The sequence below is a fragment of the Anopheles bellator genome (assembly GCF_943735745.2).
Source record: "Anopheles bellator chromosome X unlocalized genomic scaffold, idAnoBellAS_SP24_06.2 X_unloc_7, whole genome shotgun sequence".
Taxonomy (NCBI): domain Eukaryota; kingdom Metazoa; phylum Arthropoda; class Insecta; order Diptera; family Culicidae; genus Anopheles; species Anopheles bellator.
The window spans coordinates 24,060-46,021 of NW_026684308.1; the positions used below are offsets into that span (position 1 = coordinate 24,060).

The window sequence follows — 21,962 nt, forward strand, 5'->3', positions numbered from 1 at the left end:
GGCCCGCCCGATGTCGATCCGCAGTAGTCTGCACAACCCGCGCCTCGATGTCGTCGAGCACTCCCTGCAGCCTCGTTGTGGTGCTGTCATCAGCTCTGGTCTTCCTCGCAGTGCAAAGTACCATCCTAGCTCTCAGGCGCTGTTCCCTGGCGAGTAAGATCGGACAGCTGTATTTCGCGGCCAGCTGACGATCGAGGCGCCGCTTCTGCTGTCTCAGGTTGACGCCCTCCAGCCGCATCTCTTCGCGGAGTACGGCTGCCGCCGACGTCTGTTGCCCATCAGTTTGAACGTGTATGGGTCGCTCTGCACCATGTTGCGCGGCTTGGGGTTGGGAGGACAGACCTCTCCTCTGCTCTTCGTTCCATGTCTCCTGGAGGATGGTGAGGATCCTCTTGGCGGCCAGGGCGATCTTACTCCACGTCTCATCGTCCCTCAGAAGCATCTCTCTCAGGTTATTGCTGTTGATTTGCTCCTCGTTCACCTCTGAGTAGCCGAGTAGTTCTTGTCGCACTCCACTGAATTCCGGGCACTCGAAGAGGACATGCTGCATCGAGTGGACCACTTTCGTCCCAGTCCTGACAGTGTGGGCAGTTGGGGGATGAGGACAGTTTCTTCACATGAAAGTACTCTCTGACAAATCCGTGGCCAGAAAGTACCTGTGATAGATAAAAGTCTACCTCACCGTGGTTCCTCACCACCCATGGCTCAATCGTTGGTATGATTGTCCTGGTCCACTGTAAGTAGCGACTGGTGTTGTTTGCCGCTTCCATGTCCCACACAGCCTGCCACAGAGCAAACGTTGTGGTTCTTTCCGCCCTTCGCGCACTGTCCGTCGCTTTCAGGGTGTGGCGTACACTCCGGTACACACGGGCGTCCTCGCGCAGCTGTAGGTGGATTGGAATCACCCCGGAGATCGCATTTGCAGCATCGCCAGACACTGAGCAAAATGTGCTCGCCACACTTCTGGCCAGCGACGATGAAACTTGCACCAGTTTCTGTCGGTTCTGCGATACGCGTAGTGCCCTCTCAGCCCAGACGGGTGCTGCTTAGCGTATTATCGACGACGCTACATTCGCCAGTAGTCGCCGTTTAGTGCTGGGTGGTCCCGCGTGGTTTTGCAGCATCACCCCCCGAAGAGCCTTGCATAGTTTGGCCGCCTTCGTCGTGACCGTGCTGACATGATCTCCTCATCGCAGGTGATCATTCAGCACTACACCAAGGTATTTCAGGGTGGACTTCGACTGTATGCTCTTGTTGCCCACTCTCAGGGTGGTGTGCTGTCTGCCCTTCCTGGCGCAATTGAAAACAGCTACATCTGTCTTTTCCGGCGCAAGTCGTAGTGATCGGGCGTCCATCAGTCGCCCGATTTGCCTGATGACCTTTTCAGCTTTCCTGGCGGCCCCACCTGGGGTAATCTCGGAGACCACAACCGCTAGATCGTCAGCGAAGGCCACGGTTGCCACATCCGGGTCTGCAGATGCGTCAACAACTGTGTTATAGGCAATGTTCCACAGGGTAGGACCGAGAACGGATCCCTGTGGGACGCCCACTGTTATCTGGCGCCTAACTTGTCCGTTGTCGGTCTCGTAGGTGAGCATTCGGTCGCTGAAGTAGCTTCCGATGATATTGAGTAGGCCTTGCGGCACTCCAGCTCTGCTCAGTGCTCCGTCTACGGCTGCCCAGCTGACACTGTTGAACGCATTTTGCACGTCTAACGCGGTGACCAGACAGTACCGCTTCTTCTTGCTATCTCTGTTGATGGCAGTGGCGCATCGTGCTCGTGCTACCACCCTTTGGATTGCCTCTGTGGTCGAACGCCCTCTCCTGAACCCGAACCAATTGTGTGATAAGCGCGGTCCCTCCGGCTGGTCCTCCAACCAGTCGTTGAGGCGGTCCAATATTATGCGCTCGAACGCTTTAGCGACAGCGTTACGCCTCGACCACACTATGAGTTTTCTCTACAGGTTTTTTGATAAGCTAGCATTCACACTTGAAGTTTTTGCGCGAGATATTCCGTGAGCTCCAGTGAGTGAAATGACAGTTCGTTTGTTTATGCTTTGATTTTTCAGTTTCCTTTCCTTCTCCTTTTATGGCCATTTTTGTCAAAATTTGTTTCGCTGTCGAAAAACTAGCCATATTTTTGGAAAGCAATAAAAATTTGCCGAAATTTGTCGTAAACTGTCAGATTGAAAAAACTACCCCCGAAACGAGAAAATATCCCGTAAACATAAGGCGCTCAAAAGCAACTCAAAGTCACTCACGGAACTCTAGCAAAAGATTCATAGTTTCTTGGCCTGCCATACATTTTATCCAAGTTTCTCATAGTGTGGCGCCCGGGTTAAGCATGCAGAGTGGCCTATACGACGACGGTAGGCCGGGTGGCTTGCCAGGTTTGTTGAGCAACACCAACCGCTGGTTCTTCCACTGGGTGGGGAATGTTCCCCGATCAAGTAACCGTTCGAACAGTCACCGAAAGACTTCCGGGTAGCGTGTCATCGCCATCTTGATCGCGTAATTTGACAGCCCATCCGGACCAGGGGCCTTTTTGGCCGGCAGGCGTTGGCTCACAATGCACAGGATTTCTTCATTGGTTACACGGCGGATGGGTGTGTCTTCATCCCTGACTCGTCCAGTTGGCCATGTGGTCGGCGGGTGCTGTGGGAACAAGTGTGTCACGATGTCATCCAGCATTTCTGGGTCAGTGATGGGCGGGCTTCGCTTCCCTTGGAGCCTCGATCTGACCAACCTGTATGCGTTACCAAACAGATTGTCAGCTGCTGAGTACGCCAAGTCCACTGCGCAGATCTTTTTGCTTTGAGCGCTCTCTTCTTCCATTGCTCGTATGGGCTGTTGGTATACGGTCTTGGCTTCCTCGAACTCTGGTGTAGCTTTGCATCTTTCCATGACTCTCTTCGCGTGATTGGAGGCCACACGAACATCGGTCATTTTGGTAGTCCACCAATACAGTGACCTGCGCGGGGCAGGTTTGCTGTTACGTCGTGGCATGGTGGCGTCACACGCTTTGGTTATCTGCCTGGTCAGCTCTTGTACGTCTCCGGTTTCCATGTCCTCAAATCGCTGCGCTGCGAGTGAGTGGAGAAAGAGCTGATTCTCAGTTGGATTGATCGGTGTATTATGTATCAGTTTCACTTCCCAGGAATCTTCCAGCCACTTGCTGAAGTCCGTCCTATTAAATGGTGGTCCATTGTCTGCTTTAATTTTCTTGGGGACGTAGTATGTTCTGTACACCCTATACAGTACTTGTTTTACTGCTTTCGTATCTGCGCCTCTTATAGGTGCTACAACCAAGAACCTTGAGTAGTAGTCAGTTAACACCAACGCCTTTCACTTTTCCTAAACTGTCGAGATGTCCATCGCTACGAAGTCCTACGGATTTTCTGGTAACTCTGTTGTCTCTATATGCGCCGGTATTCCGCCAGTAGTGATTAACTGACATTCCTGACAACTCCTAACGAATAACTCTATTTCCCTATCCATACCCGGCCACCACAACCCTGAACGTAACACATTCTTCATCGTTGTTATGCCAGGGCGGTTCTTATTTGCTATAACACCCTTCTGCTCAATGTTGCTCGCAACACCAACTTCTCCTGCTTTAAGAGCATCCCGTTCCGAACGTATAATTCCTTTGCAAAGGGCCAAAATCTCCCTATTCTTTCCGGTCATTTGCCTTCTCTTCCCGTCCATTTGATTACCAACTGTAATGTTTCATCCTTATCCAACTCCGCCTTAATCTGTTTTGTTGTTAAAGCAGTAGTAGTAGTAGTAGTATTTATTGGATGTAATTTACATGATCGTGGCAAGGGTGCCGTGCGGTATATTGACATAACGGGTTCGCTTTAGCACTCCTCGTTGTTCCTATTTTTCATCCCTTTTGGGCGCTATAAATTCGTTCTGATTATTGTTTGTATGCTCCATAATGTGGGAAAAAAATTACTTAAAAACCCACGACACAAAAAAAAAAAATTACATTATAACTTACATCGCTAATTCCTTAAGATCTAATTACATGGTAAAATTTATGCCGGTAGTAGTGCCCTAAGGGATGCGAGTGAGCTCGCTCGGCAGTTTTTAGAATATTTCTCGACTATGTTGTCGACGTGATTGATTAGAAAATCTATATGCGTCCTGGCGTGTAATTTTGTCGTCCTATACCATGGGGGTACGTTTATTATTAGTTTTAGAAGCTTGTTCTGGTGTATTTGCAGTTTCTTAATATGGGTTCTTGCGCACTTGCTCCAAATTGGTGCTGCGTATGTTAGGATTGGTCTGAAGCAGGTTTTGAAAATGAGCATTTTGTTTTTAATATTCAGTTTAGATTTTCTGTGTAAGAATGTGTAAAGAGATTTCAGTGTCTTCTCTGACTTGAAAATTGTGCTTTCGATATGTTTTTTAAACGTTAGGTTTTTATCTATGTGTAGGCCGAGGTATTTTACGCTAGTTCTCCATGGTACCGTAATTTGATTTATAGTTGGTCCTGTTGATGGTAGTTTCCTACTACATCTATTGCGTGTGAAGTATATTGCTTCTGTTTTCGTTTCGTTAATTCTTAGTTTCCATTTACTACAAAACTTATTGTACTGACGTAGAGCATTGTTTAGGGAAGTGATTATTCTTCTGGGTTGTTTGCCTGATGCCGATAGAGCAAAGTCGTCCGCGAAGAGGTATTGAGTGCATTTTTCCATCTTAGGGATGTCTGAGATATAGATGTTGAATAGCGGTGGTGATATGACGCTTCCCTGTGGTACACCTGCTACAGGTATAAAGGGTGTTCCTTGGACGTTGTTTATTGTTACTATGTTCTGTCTTTCGCTAAGGAAGGATTGGACGATTTTAACTAATGCCGGAGGAAAGTTCCGGGTTATCATTTTATGTATAAGCCCTTGGTGCCATATTGAATCAAATGCTTTTTCAGTGTCTAGTAATACTAGGCGTGTAGACCGTTTGAGGACCCTATTATGTTTAATTTTGTTTGTCAGTCTATGCAGTTGGTGCGTGGTGGAAAGGTGAGGTTGAAAACCAAATTGAGCGAGGGGGATAATGCTCCGCTCTTCCGTAAATGATCTAATTCTGTAAATGATCTAATTTTTTCAAAATGTTTTCCCATGTTGCTGAGAAGGCTGATTGGTCGGTAACTGACTGGAAGTGAAGGGTCTTTATCTGGTTTCTTAATTGGCACTATTTTGGCAATTTTCCAGTTATCCGGGAAGTAGCCGATTTTAAGGCAAGCATTGAATATTTGGTTCAAACGAATTATGGCTTTGTTTGGGAGGTGTTTTAGCGAGTTGTTATTAATTTTGTCCAATCCGGTTGATTTTTTGGTTTTTGAATTTTTCAGAATTTGTTTAATCTCTCCTGGGGTGCTCAATTGCGAGTGAAACTCGTGTGCTATGTTATTTGTTAGGAATTTACTGATGGATCTACCAACTGACCTCTCGACGGTGCTCACCGTGTTTGCCGTAATGTGATGCGCTTGTTCAAAATGGGTTTTGATTGCCTCGCATTTTTCTTTGGCGCTGATTAGGGTTCTGTTGTTTGCTTTCAGGGGGGGCATACTGCTATGCTTGTTTTTAATTGTTTTTACTAATTTCCAGAGCTTTTCTTTATTCAGCGATTCCCTATTGATTTGCTCTAGACTTTTGGACCATGCTTCATTTCTAATTTTATCTAGGTTGTGTTTGATGGCCATACTTAGGAAGTGATAGATGTGATGGTAGGTAAGGTTCGTTCTATTTCTTTGCCACTTTTTCCTATACGCATTCCTGATTTTAATGAGGTTTTTTGTTTCGTCGGGGATGATAATGTTGTACCTTCCGGGTATCACTTTGGGCACTGCCGAGTTATGAGCGATCGTTATGTTTTGTGTTAAAGAGGAGATCATTTCGTCTATTTGTTCCTTGCTATTTATGTCGTTGAGATTTGCGGTGGAAAGGTCTATGCAATCATTAATAATGCTTCTGAAGGAATTCCAGTTTGCCTCTTTATAGTTGTAAATATACTTGTTAGGGTTAATGGTTGGTTTTGAGTTGCTGATTTCAAATAGAACTGGTATGTGGTCTGACGTGAGTTCTGTTTTTGTTGTTTACTCCGTGATTTCGTGCATATTGTTCGATAAGACAATATCTAGGGTAGATGGTGCCCTGTTGGAATCAGCCGGATAGTATTTGGCTGTGTTTGGGTGATAAATTGAAAAGGATCCTCTTTGCATATTATCAAAGAGAACATTTCCTGCTGCGTTGTTACTGGCGCAGTTCCACAACCTGTTCCTTGCATTAAAATCACCACACACGATGTAGCTATTTGTCCGCCTTGTCAGCCTACCTATGTCTTCAGTAAATGCTTTTATGTTTTTGTTGGACACAGGATGATGTAGTGTAAGTAATAGTATTAGCATTGTATGTATTAGTGTAAGCAGTAACCGACTAAGCGTGTAATCGAATAAACGAAAGCAGTCAAGTCAAGACCGTCAAGGATGCAACAGTTTGGCGACGAGGATGGGATAAAGTCAGATGAAGAAAAAAAAGTCAGCAAAATGAGTCAATTGGTCGGTTCGATAGAAACTTACCTCCCAGGCGAGAATTTCGGACAGTATGTGGCAAGATTCGAAATGTTTTTCTCGGTAAATGAGATTCCCGAAGCAAAAAAAGTGCCCTTACTAGTAACTATGGGCGGCGCATCTTTATACTCCATAGCGGTGAAATTGTGTTCTCCTGATGACCCTCGGGTAAAAACTTTCAACGAGCTGACGGACATCTTAAAGAAATATTTCGCTCCGGTTGTAAACGTGGTGGCCGAGCGATACAAGTTCAAGAAATGTGAACAGACAGCGGAGCAGTCGATAAGTGAATATGTGGTGGCACTAAAGGATAGTGCGACAAAGTGCGATTTTGGAACATTTTTAAGCGAAGCGCTTAGAGACCAGCTCGTAGCGGGGATTCGAGACCAGGAGTTACGTAAAAGACTACTAACAGAACCGAAGTTGGTTTTTACATCGGCATGCGACATCGCGCAAACTTGGGAAGCAGCCCAAAAACAAAATATGGAGATGGCAAATCACCAAACCGTAAATGTGTCCCGGGTAACACAGAAAAGTCAGGCCAGCAATGGAGGTCAGCGAAAGGAACGTAACGTGCCGAGGTCATCGTTCCAGCAGCGATCGGAGTGCTATCGCTGTGGTCGTGCGCACAATCCAGCGACGTGTCCAGCGAAGGGATGGAAGTGTTTTGCGTGTGGACACGTCGGGCATGTGTCCACGATGTGTAAAAGTAAGAGAAAATTAGGAAGAGATGCGATAAAGATGATGAATACAAAAAAAGGGAGTCCGCAAATGGTCACCCTTACATGTAGCGGCACTCAAATCGAATTTGAGATAGATAGCGGGTCGTGCGTAACAGCTATATCGGAGAAAACGTATACACGTTTGTTCCACGGAGTGGAATTAAAAATGATGAACGATGCCTTCTTTTCGGCGTCAGGGCAGGCTATCAAACCGATGGGGAAGATAGTAGTAGAAGTAAGCCGGAGAAGTGGGGAAAACCTCTATTTAGAATTAGTCGTATTACGAACGGAAAGGTCCGTTACTCCAATCATGGGGAGAGATTGGTTAGAGATAATATTTCCAAAGTGGAGGCAGGCATTTGAAATTAAAATTATAGAATCGGAAGCAGAAATAGAAATTAAAAATAAATTTCCAAAAATAGTAAACGCGGTGAACGAACCGATAGAAGGATTCGAAGCTAATTTGGTGCTAAAAGAAAATTATTGTCCGATATTTCACAAGGCATACCCAGTGCCATTCCATTTACAAGAATCCCATCCTCGTCGCCCATCCCATCCTCGTCGCCAATCGTCGCCTCGTCGTTGCATCCTTGACGGTCTTGACTTGACTGCTTTCGTTTATTCGATTACACGCTTAGTCGGTTACTGCTTACACTAATACATACAATGCTAATACTATTACTTACACTACAGATGATATGCCGATATAATATGTAGTTCGCCTTGTTGCAAGGGCACTGTGATTCCTATTGCTTCTATCACTTTGAGATTTAGGTGGTTCATTGGCTTATGCCTGATTATGGATTTTATCAGGATTGCAACACCCCCTTTTGATCCTTCATTTCTGTCCAGTCTGTGGAGAATGTAGTTTGGAATTGCAAAGTTTATGTTCATTTTAAGGAAGGTTTCACTTATTGTCATTATGTCTATTTTGAATTTGTCTAGGAACATGATTAAATCGTATTTTTTTGGTTGGACACTATTAGCGTTCCAGCTTGCGATTCGGATTGTATTCACGGTGTTCACGACGAAGGCGAGCAGTACTTGGAGACAATATCGAATATCGTCATGATTTGATCCTGTTTTGATTTGCAGTGTTGCAATCTGTCCAGCACCTCCACTACGATTGGAATCAGTTCCGAACGCTCGAATAGTTCGGGTTTTCCATGCCGCTCGTTGGTGTTGGTTTGGTGAAACTTTGTGGCGGTAAGCGTGCTGCTCCACGCGTTGACGGGATTCGCTGGGTGCCTTTTCGGTAATGCCGGGAATTCGGCCGGGATGTGTCTGTAACTGGTGTGTGTAACCGGCCTTTGTGTTTTTTCGATACGTTTTGGACGCTTCGGGCACTCGTAGAAACCAGCGCAGTGATTGCCCTCACAGTTTGCACATTTCAGCTTGTGCGTTGGTATTACCCCGTCGCTACTAGCGGCGACCATCGGGCACGACGCTGATGTGTGGCTATCAGCGCACTTGTTACACTTTGGGCTTCTGATGCAGTTTGCTGCGCCATGGCCGAAAATTAGACAGTTTTTGCACTGCATGGGTGCGTTGGATTTTATGTAGTAGTCCCATCGGACTCGGCAGTGGTTGACGGCGATAATTTGCCGTAGTGTTGGCAAATTTATTGCCCCTTTCTTGAAGTGCAGCAAGAATACTGCGTGATCCGTATGTTTCTTTTTTATATTCAGCTTTTTCACCTCTATCGGCTGGATGCCCTCTTCTAACAGGCAGGCTTTTGCCTCCTCGCAGGAACAATCGACTAGACCCCTTAGTATAATTTTGGTGGTTTTGTCCTCCTCTAACTGGTAAGTGTGGAAGGACAGGCCTTTCGTATTCTCGAAGGCTTTAATTAATTTCCGGTGATCTTCCACCGATTCGGCCTTAATTGATGTACCCTTGTACGTGGCCGTCGTTTGGAATTTTATTGCTCCTGCTGCTATTGCTAATCGGTGGATGTAGGACACCGATGAGCTATACACCACGATCGGTGGAGTCTTGGAGTTATTGGCGCTATTGGCTGTGATCGGTTGTCTGTATTTAGGAGTTGGAGTGGGTTCATCCCCAGCCGTCGACAGCAACTCGTATTCATTGCTGGTTGCAATTGTGTCTCCGCACGTTGATCCCCCTGTGGTCGAGGTCTCCAGCGGGTTATACTTTTTTTTCCTCTTTGGTGCCATCCTGCTGACACCTGTAAACCTTTCACTGATTCTCTTTTTGTTTTTTTTTCTTCTTGCGCTCGTTCGACACTGTTCACGTCCGATTCGATCGGTGGTCGGATTTGTACTGTGTTGTTAAAGCTAACCTCTGTCTACCAATCAGTTTCGCAAGCAATCTAGACGGTGCATCTGCAATGTTTTTCGACACCGCAATATGCTCACATGCAAAATCATAATGTTGAATTCTCAAAAATCAACCTTCTGCCTTAGACATGATACGCTTTCCTACCTTTAACTTTTCCTCTTTTCAACATATACATACATTCAACATATACGCCTCACTATCAGATTTAAGTAAGAATTTCCTGCCTTTTAAGTAAAATGCAAACCTTTCCATTGCCCACACTATGGCTAACGCCTCCTTATGCAATTGTGGATATCGGCTCCCTGTCTTAGTTAAGCTTTTAGACGCACAGAATATCACCCGTCGCTTCCATGTACTCTTATCTTCCTGCACCAGCACAGCCTCTAGCCCCCAAGGCGATGCATCTAAATAAAATAGTGTCGTATTCCTCCTAGAAATAACCCCTGCTGACTATCTCTTCCTTAGCCAGCCTCTTCATTTCCTCCAAATCTTTCTGCTACTGCTCTCCCCACTAAAATTTGTTTCCTGGTATAATGCATTCTCTCAAGGATTTGGTTTTTGTTTGATACCTGTTAACCGTTTGTTCCTTGACCGGCTGTGCAGAGCAAGAGCGGAGTAGCGACTGAGACCTCTTTGTAGCGGAGCTGAAACCGTCTATACGTCTACATCCGCGGCTTGTGAATGTGATTAAGCGTAAAATTTCTTGTAAATACGTGCTATATGTATATATGTATGAATGTATATACCGTATTTTTCCGTGTATAACGCGCACTTTTTTCCCAATTTTTTTAGCTCTAAAATCTGGGTGCGCGTTATACAAGGGTAGTAAACATTTTGTCTCCTCCAAGCATACAAATGTGCCCTTTTAGGTACATATTCTATAGTATTATTGAATAAATTATAAAATGAAACACTTGTTAGGAATATAATTATCCATACAATATCGTTTTTAAGTCATGGCAGGGAGTTAAAACAGAAGTTGTTGTGAAATCATTGAAAAAATGTGGCATCAGCATGGATCTGAAGATGTCGCAATTTATGAGGACTCTTCAGAGAGTGACAATGAGGAGTACATTGAACAGCAATTGGAGAATATCAATTTGTCAGACAGCAGTGAATCTGAGTTTGAAGATTATTCCGAAATATAAAATACTAGTATGTCTTTTGCAATGTATACGCATTTTATCTTTAGTCTACTTTAGAATATTTATAGAGTATTTAGAGTAATACATTATTATCATTTGATATTTGTCTATATCACATATCTGAAAAATGTAAAGTAAAAAATTTGTTTTCCAATTTTGTTCTCGTAAAATATGGGTGCGCGTTATACACGGGTGCGCGTTATACACGGAAAAATACGGTATATTAAATAAAGGGCGATTACACATCGCGTTCCTGTCCCCCTGCTTTGCCAGACAGGACCCTGCCGAAGGGGAGAAACAGGTTGTTTCCCGCATCGGGAAATTTTAAATAAAAAAAGGATCTGGTTTTGTGTGAAAAATTTGTAATGAATGGGCTAATAAAAGTTAATATTCCCAAAGGACTTCTCAGCTCTGTTACATCCTTTGGCCTTCCAAATTTCTGGACTTCTATCATTTTTTCTCTCGTTGGCAAAATACCTTCTCCATCCAGAGTTAACTCTAGAAAATCTACCCTATTAAGATTGTAACTGGATTTCATTTCATTTATCATTGACCTTAGTGCGTTTTATTTTTAGTGCATTTAACCTCATATTTTGCGATGTCACACCTTTGCATTCTACAATCCTTTCAAACATTTGTTTGAACCGCGCCCATTCTGCCTTCCTTTCCTGTACCGGCAACCCTTCTGCAAACGGTTGGATGGGCCACGCTCCCATCAGCACGTTTTTCTCCTTCCGCATTTTCCTTCGCTGCCTTTCTTCTACTATGCCCGTCACTACCCATTTTCCACTCATTTTCTTCTCACTCGAATCTCACAACCTTTATGGTCAAACGATCACACTGTTTCTGTTTGTTTCACTACGCCACTGGTATTACGAAGGTCACTATTTATATTTCGGGAATTGGCAACACTGATGTCATGTGAGTCCATCTGATGGTTCCATCGTAAAGTTTGACATTTTTGACGACATACGTACTCAGAACATTTTGTCATACGGACGCTATTTGTTTATTTTATATTTAGTTGAAAGTTTCGTCTCGGCAAAAAAATGGAACTGAATCGTGAACATTTTCGAGCGATGATTTTTTACGACTTTCGACGTGGATTATTACAACAAGAGTGCGTCAATCAACTTAATTTGACTTTTGGCGATGATGCTCCATCAAAAACCACTGTGTATCGCTGGTATAGTGAATTCAATCGTGGTCGTAGTTCGCTGTCCGACGAGTTTCGTGTAGGTCGTCCAAAATCGACTGTAGTGCCAGAAAACATCGATGCTGTGCACGAAATGATTAAGCAAGATCGTCATGTAACCTATTGTGAGATTGAGGCATCCCTAAGCATTAGTTCCACCAGCATATATGCGATTTTACATGAACACTTAGCTGTGCGAAAATTATGTTCACGTTGGATCCCACATAATTTGACAATCGCTCAAAAAAAGGCTCGTGTCGATTGGTGCAAAGAAATGCTTCAGAAATACAATCGCGGTGCTTCAAAAGACGTTTATAAAATCGTGACAGGTGACGAATCATGGATATATTCGTATGAGCCCGAAAGTAAGCAGCAGTCGACTGTATGGGTGTTCCAAGATGAACCAAATCCAACAAAAGTTGTTCGCACACGAAGCACTTCAAAGAAAATGGTGGCCTGTTTCTTCGGAAAAACTGGTCATATTGCAACAGTGTCTCTAGAGGATCGTAGAACAGTAAATTCTGAGTGGTACACAACCATCTGTTTGCCAGAAATCTTCGGTGAAATAAGGAAAACAAACAAGAGACGTCGGATTGTTCTTCATCATGACAATGCCAGCTCTCACACATCGGCTCAAACAAGAGACTATTTGAGCACTCAAAACATCGAATTGATGGGTCATCCGCCGTACAGCCCTGATTTGGCACCCAATGATTTCTTTTTGTTCCCATCCGTGAAGAATAAACTGCGTGGTCAACGATTTTCATCGCCCGAAGAAGCTCTTGAAGCGTTCAAAAATCATGTTTTGGAGATACCTCATTCGGAATGGAATAAATGCTTTGAAAATTGGTTTAAGCGCATGCAAAAGTGTATCGATCATCGTGGCGAGTACTTTGAAAAACAATAAAAATATATTCGCAGCTTCACTATTTGTTTTTGTTCCTATTCCCGAAATATAAATAGTGACCCTCGTACCCAACAACAATACCATGAACTCCAGTCGACGCATACCATCTTCTCTCCTTCTGTACCTTCTTACCTCATCCCGGTTAACCAATTCTGCGTTTACTTGCATGTTCCTGCGTGTTCACCACTGTCTCCGAATTCTCATGGCCCGAAGCCGTGTGATCCTTGGCCAGCGTCCATGGTCCAAAGCCGGGTCGCCACTGCTTTCACCGGTGTCGGTGTTCTTAATCCGATTACCACTGCCTTCGAATGCCCATGGTCCGAAGCCGGGTCATTCTTTGTCAGCGCCTATGGTCCGAAACCGGGTCGCTGCTCCTCTCATCGGTGTCGGTGTCGGCCCGAAACCGGGTCATTCTTGGCCAGCACCCATGGCCCAGGGCCGGGTCATCATTGCTTTCACCGGTGTCGATAGTCTGAACTCGATTGGCCTTTCCTCCGGCCCGAAGCAGGGTCATTCCTTGCCAGAGCCCATGGTCCGAAACCGGGTCGCTGCTCTCTTATCAATTCGCACTGCCATAAATTCTCACATGGCAGGATCGCCAATGTGCTATCCTTGTGCTTTATTACGATAGACACACCAACTCCCGCCGCTCTCGGGCACAACCGTTCTCGTCTATTTCTCTCATTCGACTGGCGCCGCGCTCGCCAACTCACACAAACATTTGTACATTCATATTTGTATATGCCACAATGATCATCGTAAGTGTCGATAAGCATTCGATGTGATTCTATAGCAGTTTTTTTCAGCAGGTAGTAGAAAAGCAATGCTACCCGTAAAAAGTTATTTTCAGGCACAAAAGTAGACATATCTGAACAAAAAATTCGCTCAATTTTTCATTTTTCTAGCCGCGTATTTCGACTCGTGAGATGCCCCCTCTCAGTATGGCGGTTTTACCGGAGTAAATGAGTACTGTGCAAATTATACCGGTAAACTGTATGGAGTGAGCGCCCTTACTCCGGTATCCTGCTGCTTATACCGGTAAAAATCGTATGGGCGCCGTGAGTGTTTTCCCCAATATATTTCTCTCTTCCCCTCATTCCATACACCCTCTCAATGAACTGTCAAACCGTTCTGCGCTTGTAAACAAAGTGTTGCATTTATTCAGTTTTTTACAACAACGGTTTTTGAACAATTGTTTTACTTTTCTATATGGCACTATTTTTTGGCAAATGTTTAGCACTGCGTTGTCGCTTTCGATATTCCGCTTGCATCGTCACATCGTCCGCTCCATCGTAATCGTCCGCTGTGTTGTCGGCATTCAATAGCAGGATGACACTTTGTTCCATTTCATGGTCGGCTGAAAATGTAAACAAATGCGGTTTACTTTTACGATTTAGAAGTAAATACCTCTCAAGGAATGCTTCCCGATGCTTAAATTTACTTACCGAAATAAGCAACAGCTTAGAATTCACTATTAAACATTATTTTTACCTCTTCGAATTGCTTGCGTCGTGCGTCGCACGTTTTGTATGAAACTAAAATCCCCCACACACAGGGAACGTTAATTACGTTTCGACGCGACGCTTTTGCTCTTTTTCTTTTGCCCTGTCGTTCGGGCGAAAACAATTAGACATCTTGGGTAGTTAAAAACTAATCGAAGATTACTCAATTGACGTTTTTTTTTGTATCACAAGCATGCAAAATAATTTTCACTTAACTATTACTTGTAATACAAACACAAATTCATCATGAAACTATTTTAATTCTCGCACCAAAAATTCAATGTGTCTTGATCTTCCAAATATAAACACAAATAATCTGTCAAAACACAAGACTTCGCCCCACTCACTCTAAAACCAAGTATACGAACCTTGGCCAAAGTTTTTAAGCGACACAAAAGGAGCGTTGTCTTTTCATACGGATTCGTCGTCGCCGTACGAAGTTTACGTCGACGCCGGTGTGAAGGGTCCCATAGAATCCCATACAAGACAACGCGTCGCTCGCTACGCTACGTTCAGTTCAGTTCATTTCAGTTTCGGTGTGCAAAGGCCTTAAAAGTTTCTAACTAGGGGGCTACACGAAGCGTGAAAACTAGCGTAAAATTAATTTGTAATGTCAAAACGTTTACGCTTCGTGTGGCAGCAAAAATTTAAAAACAAAATGTCAAACGTGTTTACGTTCGTGTTTTTGGTCCAAGAAAATAGAAATAGAAGAGAAATTAATTGATTTCTGAATTTTTTTATCTGTTCCGATTTTTTTTTGTTTTTCCGATTTTGTTGCTATACCAGCAAATAAGGACTTAAATTAACCTCTGTTTGTAAGCAAAGCGTATGAATAAAATAATAACGCTCGGGTTTACGCCTCGCGCGAGCCGTAAACGTTTTGACAGCGCCGTAGCAGTTTGGCATTAATCGTTAATGTCAAAATCATTACGGAACACCTCATGTAGCCCCCCAGTAACAGTTTGACGTTGAAGTGCCGGACTGGATGCTACATTAGCGTAACAGAGACAAAAAGTTTTTCGGTGTTGCGCTTTCTTTCTGGCCTTTTGTATGAAACGAATCGACGCTCAGATATTTCGTCTCAGTATGGAAAATATGAGTGACTTTTTTGTTCGGGTACCACCCTTCCCAGTGAACAATTTCGCTCTTCTCACCTCAAAATCCGCTGCTCAACCGCTGCCCATTCTCTTCCCATCCGCTGCTTCAAATACTTTCTGCCATATAGCCTTATATGGGAGAATCGCTGTGAGGAGCCGTTAGGTCCAAGGAGTGAGGAGTGGATTGAAATCTCTCACCGAGCGGCCCCCTGTCTCTCACGTGTGTGTTCTCTCGCTTTTTTCGTTTTCTTTCTCCCATATTCCCCCTAACCAAAATGAAACAGTTCGTATTTGGGCGGTACATTTCGGTATATTTTCTCTCTCTTTTTTCGGTTCGCGTACACTCTTCACTCCACTAGCGGTTTACAATTTGGTGCGTAGCTGCCTTCGACGCCTTAGACGCGTTGTAAAATGCATTGCAATTGCAATCGAATCCTTTGCATCCCAGTTTAGTTGGACATCTGAAACGAGCAAAGCGAAAAATTATTTGGGTGTCACTGAATACTGTCCAATAAACTTACCTGGATAATTTCTATCAGGATCACCCGTGATCGACAGAGAAGCACAAACACTTGGTACTTTACACTTGGCACTTAGAAAAACAGAGGCACAGGTTTCGTCCCGATTCGCCTAAGTCCACAACAAAGACAAGACTGTCGGACCCTCGGAACTTCGGGACTTTGCCCCGATCTCGCTATCTCTGTTATTTCTATTCCTTTTTCTTTCTTTCCAACGTTCGTCTTCGACCTGCAAACTCACGGCGATTCCACAACTCACGGGGATTCCTTCCATTCTTTCCCCGGCAACCAACGAACGCGTCTCATGCTCACTTCGTGCGCTGCGAGATCGCCCTCCCCCGGCCTCGTCGCAGGCAGAGGGGCGTTCGATCTCACTCGTCTCAGCCTTCCTCCGCCGCGTCGCAGGCAGAGGGGGTGGCTCGGGCTCTCAAAATTGTTCACTGGGTATTGCAGAACTCAAACTCGGTTGCGGAATTCACTCAAAAGTTCATTTGAGTTCATTTTGTTATAGCTTTCTCTTTCTGCCTTTTCGCTTACTGTATTCTGCTTTCTCTCTTACTGAATTCTGCTTTCTCTCTTACTTTGTTCACTCTAACGATCGAGATTCGAGTTCGAGTTCTATAATACCCAGTGAACAATTTCGCCCTTCTCACTTTAAAATCGACTACTGAATCACAGCCCATTCTCTTCCCATCCAATACTTCAAATAATTTCCCCCATATAGCGTTATATGGGGGAATCGCTCCGAGCAGCCGAAAGGTCCATGGAGCGAGCAGTGGATTGAATTCTCTCACCGAGCGGCCCCCTGTCTCTCACCTGTGTGTTCTCTCGCTTTTTTCGTTTTCTTTCTCCCATATTCCCCCTAACCAAAATGAAACAGTTCGTATTTGGGCGGTACATTTCGATATATTGTCTCTCTCTTTTTTCGCATACACTCTTCACTCTGCACTAGCGGTTCACAATTTGGTGCGTAGCTGCCTTCGTTGTAAAATGCATTGCATCGAATCCTTTGCATCTCATCTGGACATCTGATTGGACATCTGAAACGAGCAAAGCGAAAACATTTCAACATTATTTGGTTGTCACTGAATACTGTCCAATAAACTTACCTGGATTATTTCTATCAGGATCACCCGTGATCGACAGAGAAGCACAAGCACTTGGTACTTTACACTTGGCACTTAGAAAAAACAGAGGCAGAGTGTTCGTCCCGATTCACCAAAAGTTAAAGAGAGACTGTCGGACCTCGGAACTTCGGGACTTTGCCCCGATCTCGCTGTCTCTGTTATTTCTATTCCTTTTTCTTTCTCTCCAACGTTCGTCTTCCACCAGCAAACTCACGGCGATTTCAAAACTCACGGGGATTCCTTCCGTTCTTTCCCCGGCAACCAACGAACGCGTCTCATTCTCACTTCGTGCGCTGCGAGATCGCCCTTCCTCGGCCTCGTCGCAGGCAGAGGGGCGTTCGATCTCACTCGTCTCAGCCTTCCTCCGCCGCGTCGCAGGCAGAGGGGCAGCTTCGGGCTCTCAAAATTGTTCACTGGGTACCCAGTGGACAAAATTGAGTGCCCCAGCTCTTCTCAGCATGGAGTTTCGAGGGACAAACGAGGGACAAACCACGAACAAACGAGGGACCAGTGTATTTCGTTCATATATATGCCTATACTGAGAAGGCCTGATCCCTCGTTGGCGAATTCTGGTCCCTCGAATTAATTTCTCGAAATTGCCCCTTGTCTCCCTCTCTCCTATATGCCCCCTATCTTTCTTTTTCTCGTATTCCCTCCCTTCCCTTCGAGAAATGAAAATGCTTCGGGTTTCGGGTTCGATTCGGAATCGGTTTATTGTTCGCTCTCTTTTTGTCTCTTTCGCTCGCTCGCCGATTCACTCTTCCCTATAGGGCATACCTATTCGTGCATTTCTGGCTGGCGCTATGCTGCGTTGGTTGTGTGAGGTTCTTGTGTTGGTGGGTAATGCAATCCGCCGTCGTACACATTGTCAGTGGCTGCAGGGGGTGTTGTTTTCGGTGTTGATGCGTAGATCGTTTCGCGCGTAGTCTTCGATGCATTTCACAAAGGAAGATAAGAAAGTAAATTTTTGTTAGAGTTTTTGCATTGCATTCCTGTAATTTTATCTTACCTTCTCCACAAACGTGACGAGACGACTGAAACGAGCAAAGCGAAAACATTTCAACATTATTTTACTGTGACTGAATACTGTCCACTAAATATACCTGGATTATTTCTATCAGGTACAAACGTGATGGAAAGAGAAGCACTAGCACTTGGTGCTTTGCACTTGGTACTTTGCACTTGGCACTTAGAAAATACAGATGCATAGGTTTCGTCCCGATTCGCCTAAGTCCAAATAGAACAGAAGTTAAAGACAGACGGTCGGATCCTCAAAAACTTCGGGATTTCGCCTCGATCTCGCTATCTCTGTTTTTCCTATTCCTTTTGTTTTCTCTCCTCCGTCGTCCTCCACCTGCACCGCGTACGCATCGCCTCTTGCCCATAGCGCCTTTACTCTCCAGGTAATTCAAACCCACAAACTGACGCGTGAAACCTACTCTTGTGGTTTCTTCTACTCGTTCCCGCCGCTGCCAGAAGCGGACCCTCATGAGCCAGCCCGCTCGTTGCAGTGAGCTTCGCGCTCGCCCTCCCTCGTCCTCGTCGCAGGCAGAGGGGCGTTCGATCTCACTCGTCTCAGCCTTCCTCCACCGCGTCGCAGGTAGAGGGGTAGTACGGGCACGCAATTTTGTCCACTGGGTAGGGGGAATAATCAAACCTTTTCAAAGATAAGATGTGTTAGAAAATTCTACTTCTAACAGGATCGACTCCTTGTTCTGAATAACCCCGGCTACTTCGTTTTTTTCTGGTAGGCCCGTGCCTTGCGGGACCAAAAATTTACTTTACTTTTCTCCGGGGTTTCGTTAGCGAAAAGCCCCGAATCGCGCTCCTCCCGAGCTTATATCTTCTGCCTTTTTTCCCAAACATAGCCGCCAGGCGATGTTTGCGACCTGTCACCGATCGCCAGGCGATGTTTGCGACTACCGATCGTTACGAAATGAAACATTTCGTAACAAGTTGCAAACTATATTTTGTCGACATGAAATCATTTGCCTGTTTTGATTTGAACACAAAGTAATTTAAGAAAAATTTAAGAAGAAGAAAGAGACAACTATTTTCCGATTCCCTACAATTCAATACCTTTACACCCATATTCATGCAACAATTTTTTATTTTTAGCTATATAAACACAATACGGGAAAATAAAGAAGTTGATGAATACTTCCGTACGCTCCTCGACCCCACTAATGTAGAGCATATGACTTTTTTAAATGAACTTAAGGCAAAGAAGAAGGGACTTACCTTAACTAATAACGCTCAACAGCAGAAAGATGTTGTGAAAGGAGCAACAAGTAAAGGCAAAAAAAAGGCCAAATATATTCCACAGCATACAAGTTACGAACTGTCGGAAACGAGGGTGCCTTTACGCTTAAAGAAGAAAACAAACCGCATCCTACTGCATGGTCACGATAATACCCTAACAAACGTTATGATGCCGCAAAGCCGCCATTACTGCGATTGCCAGGCGACAAAACATAGACTCATCAACAACTGCCTCAACTGTGGACGAATTGTGTGCGAGCAGGAGGGTATCGGATCATGTTTGTTTTGTGGTTCGCTGGTCTGCACAGGCGTAGAGCAAGGTGTCATTGACAGTGCAACTAGTACGGGAGCTACACTGAAGCATTCGTTGATGGATCAAAATCGGCCGATCGGATGGAATGAAGCAGTCATCACTCGCAATCGGTTACTAGACTACGACCGGAATAGTGAACAGCGAACGGTCGTAATTGACGATGAATCAGACTATTTTCGTGTAAACTCGGTGTGGCTGTCTGATGCTGAGCGAAGTGATCTCGAGCAACTAGAGAGCGAATTGCACAAGAAAAAGCACACCAGTCGCCTTTCTAGTCGAATATCACTTGGTTTTATCGAGGGCAAACTAATGGAACCTCAACTAAAAATCGATAATAAGAAAGCCAAGTTTCATCGGATCGCTAAAACATTGAGCGATCGAGAGAATGTGGAGGATACGAAGAATACGGAAACAAGTATCACCTGTATTCGCCCCTGCGTAATGGGAATAACTCCTACGGTAAAGAAAGATAAAATTAAGCGATATAAAACTCTTGACACTATTTATTTATATGAAAACGTTTACTTAACATGCACATGTCGTCATTAGTTTGTCGATACTAACTATCCAACGTTAGTAACAGCAGAAGTCTTCAAGCAACACGATTTCAACGAAGTATACAACAGAGTGCAGGATAAAGAATTTCTCGAAATGTCCGATTTTCGTTATTGTCTCTCGCTACATCAACCTTGGGCTTCTCTACTAGTGGCTGGCATCAAACGTCACGAAGGTCGTACGTGGTATTCGGCACATCGTGGTCTTCTGTGGATTGCAGCCACCGCCAAACCAGTGTCAATGAAAACAGTTAGCGAGCTTGATGCGTTCTATCGAACGATGTACATTAATGCAACGTTCAACTTCCCGAAGCAATACCCTTCCGGATGTTTGGTCGGGTATGTTATGGTGCAAGGATGTCTGCCGCAAGAAGAATATCGGAGACATTACCCAAACGGAGAATGTGACAGTCCCTTTGTTTTCGTATGCACCAACGCTCAGGAGCTTCCTATACAAGTTCCAGTGAGAGGAGGACATAAAATCTGTAATTTAACCTGTTAAATTGTTTTCAGTTTTCTGGAATATTTCTCAATACCTTCCGTTGCTCTTTTAGATATCCTGGATTCTAAAGTACATCAAGTGGCTGTCAAATCGTTGCAGCTAGTAGCAAAAAGGCTCAAAATGAAATCTGGACAAACAGCTTAGGACAAACAGTTTTATGGCCCTGTCACAATGCCATCAAGGTGACAAAGAAATATGTTAATAATGTACCATCCACACCAGACCATCCACATCAGACCATCCACACGGTGCCATCCCATCCCAGACCATCCACATCAGACCATCCACACATCCTAACGGTGACCCGTGATTGCTGTATCGTCCGGCGCAAAACTAGTTTTGTCCCAACATGACGACCTAGAAAGGAACAAACGTACACTTAGGTCCTACCAACCGCCTAGAAAACAAAATTTTAATTCTTCTTGTAGAAATAAAAAGAAAACGGTTGGTAGTACATCTAATTGACATAAACAATGAACATTGTACATTGACATTGTAAACAATGGCCGACGACCGCGAAGCGGATTGACAGATCGTCATGCCAGCAGCCATATCCAGCGCCAGCACTCGCCGAATCGCTGACTACCTGAACGGCTATGATGGCGAGTCGGCCAAGGTGTGCGATGGCTATCGAATCCACCACGACTAGCCGTCTTCAGAGGAGTGGTGGCCATCTCGCTCCCCCATGCCGACCGACAGCAGTGTGTGTGACGACCCGGTCGTTCACCAGAATCAGCTGGACGATCAGCTGGCGACCGGGGTGATGACCGCCGACGACGCCGACGCTCTGGCGGGACACGCGAGAGGACGAGAGTTCAAGTTACACCACCGGAGGAACCAGACGGGTTTTTTAAAACGTCTCTTTCTTTTAATTTCGCAATTCACACTTTTGCCCAATAAAGCTTAGTTTCAAGAACCGTTCTGTTTTTTTAATGATTGGTTGCGGAAAGCGCAATAGAATTTCTACCATCATATCTGTTCGTAATAACGAGAATCACCAACAGTATTTTGCAGTTCTTTATTTGAAGAGCGACTCAAAATTAGTCCGCTGTTCGCGGTGGTTCGCTTATCAATGGTTCCAATCATTTCTCTCTCACTCGCGCAGCTTGGCATGCTGCACTCTCACTTGCATGCCGCACCTCTCGCTTGTTCGCAGCCTGGCATGGAATTGAGCTACTCGCGGCTGCTCTCAGGTTCTACCGATTTTTTTTTTTCCCGATGCGGGAAAGCAACCTGTTTC

At 44.7% G+C, this 21,962-nt stretch overlaps 1 protein-coding gene across 2 annotated transcripts in view; it reads left to right on the forward strand.

The window, feature by feature from the left end:
* LOC131214171 (activating signal cointegrator 1) overlaps positions 1-21,613 on the forward strand; it is a 28,660-nt gene extending 7,047 nt beyond the window's left edge. For both annotated transcript variants that reach the window (XM_058208553.1, XM_058208554.1), the window contains 3 exons: positions 19,210-20,125; positions 20,216-20,705; positions 20,775-21,613. In XM_058208553.1, the coding sequence (XP_058064536.1) occupies positions 19,210-20,125; positions 20,216-20,705; positions 20,775-20,866 (1,498 nt within the window). In that variant the 3' untranslated portion in view covers positions 20,867-21,613. The remainder of the gene's footprint in view (positions 1-19,209; positions 20,126-20,215; positions 20,706-20,774) is intronic.
* The last annotated feature ends 349 nt before the right edge of the window (positions 21,614-21,962 follow it).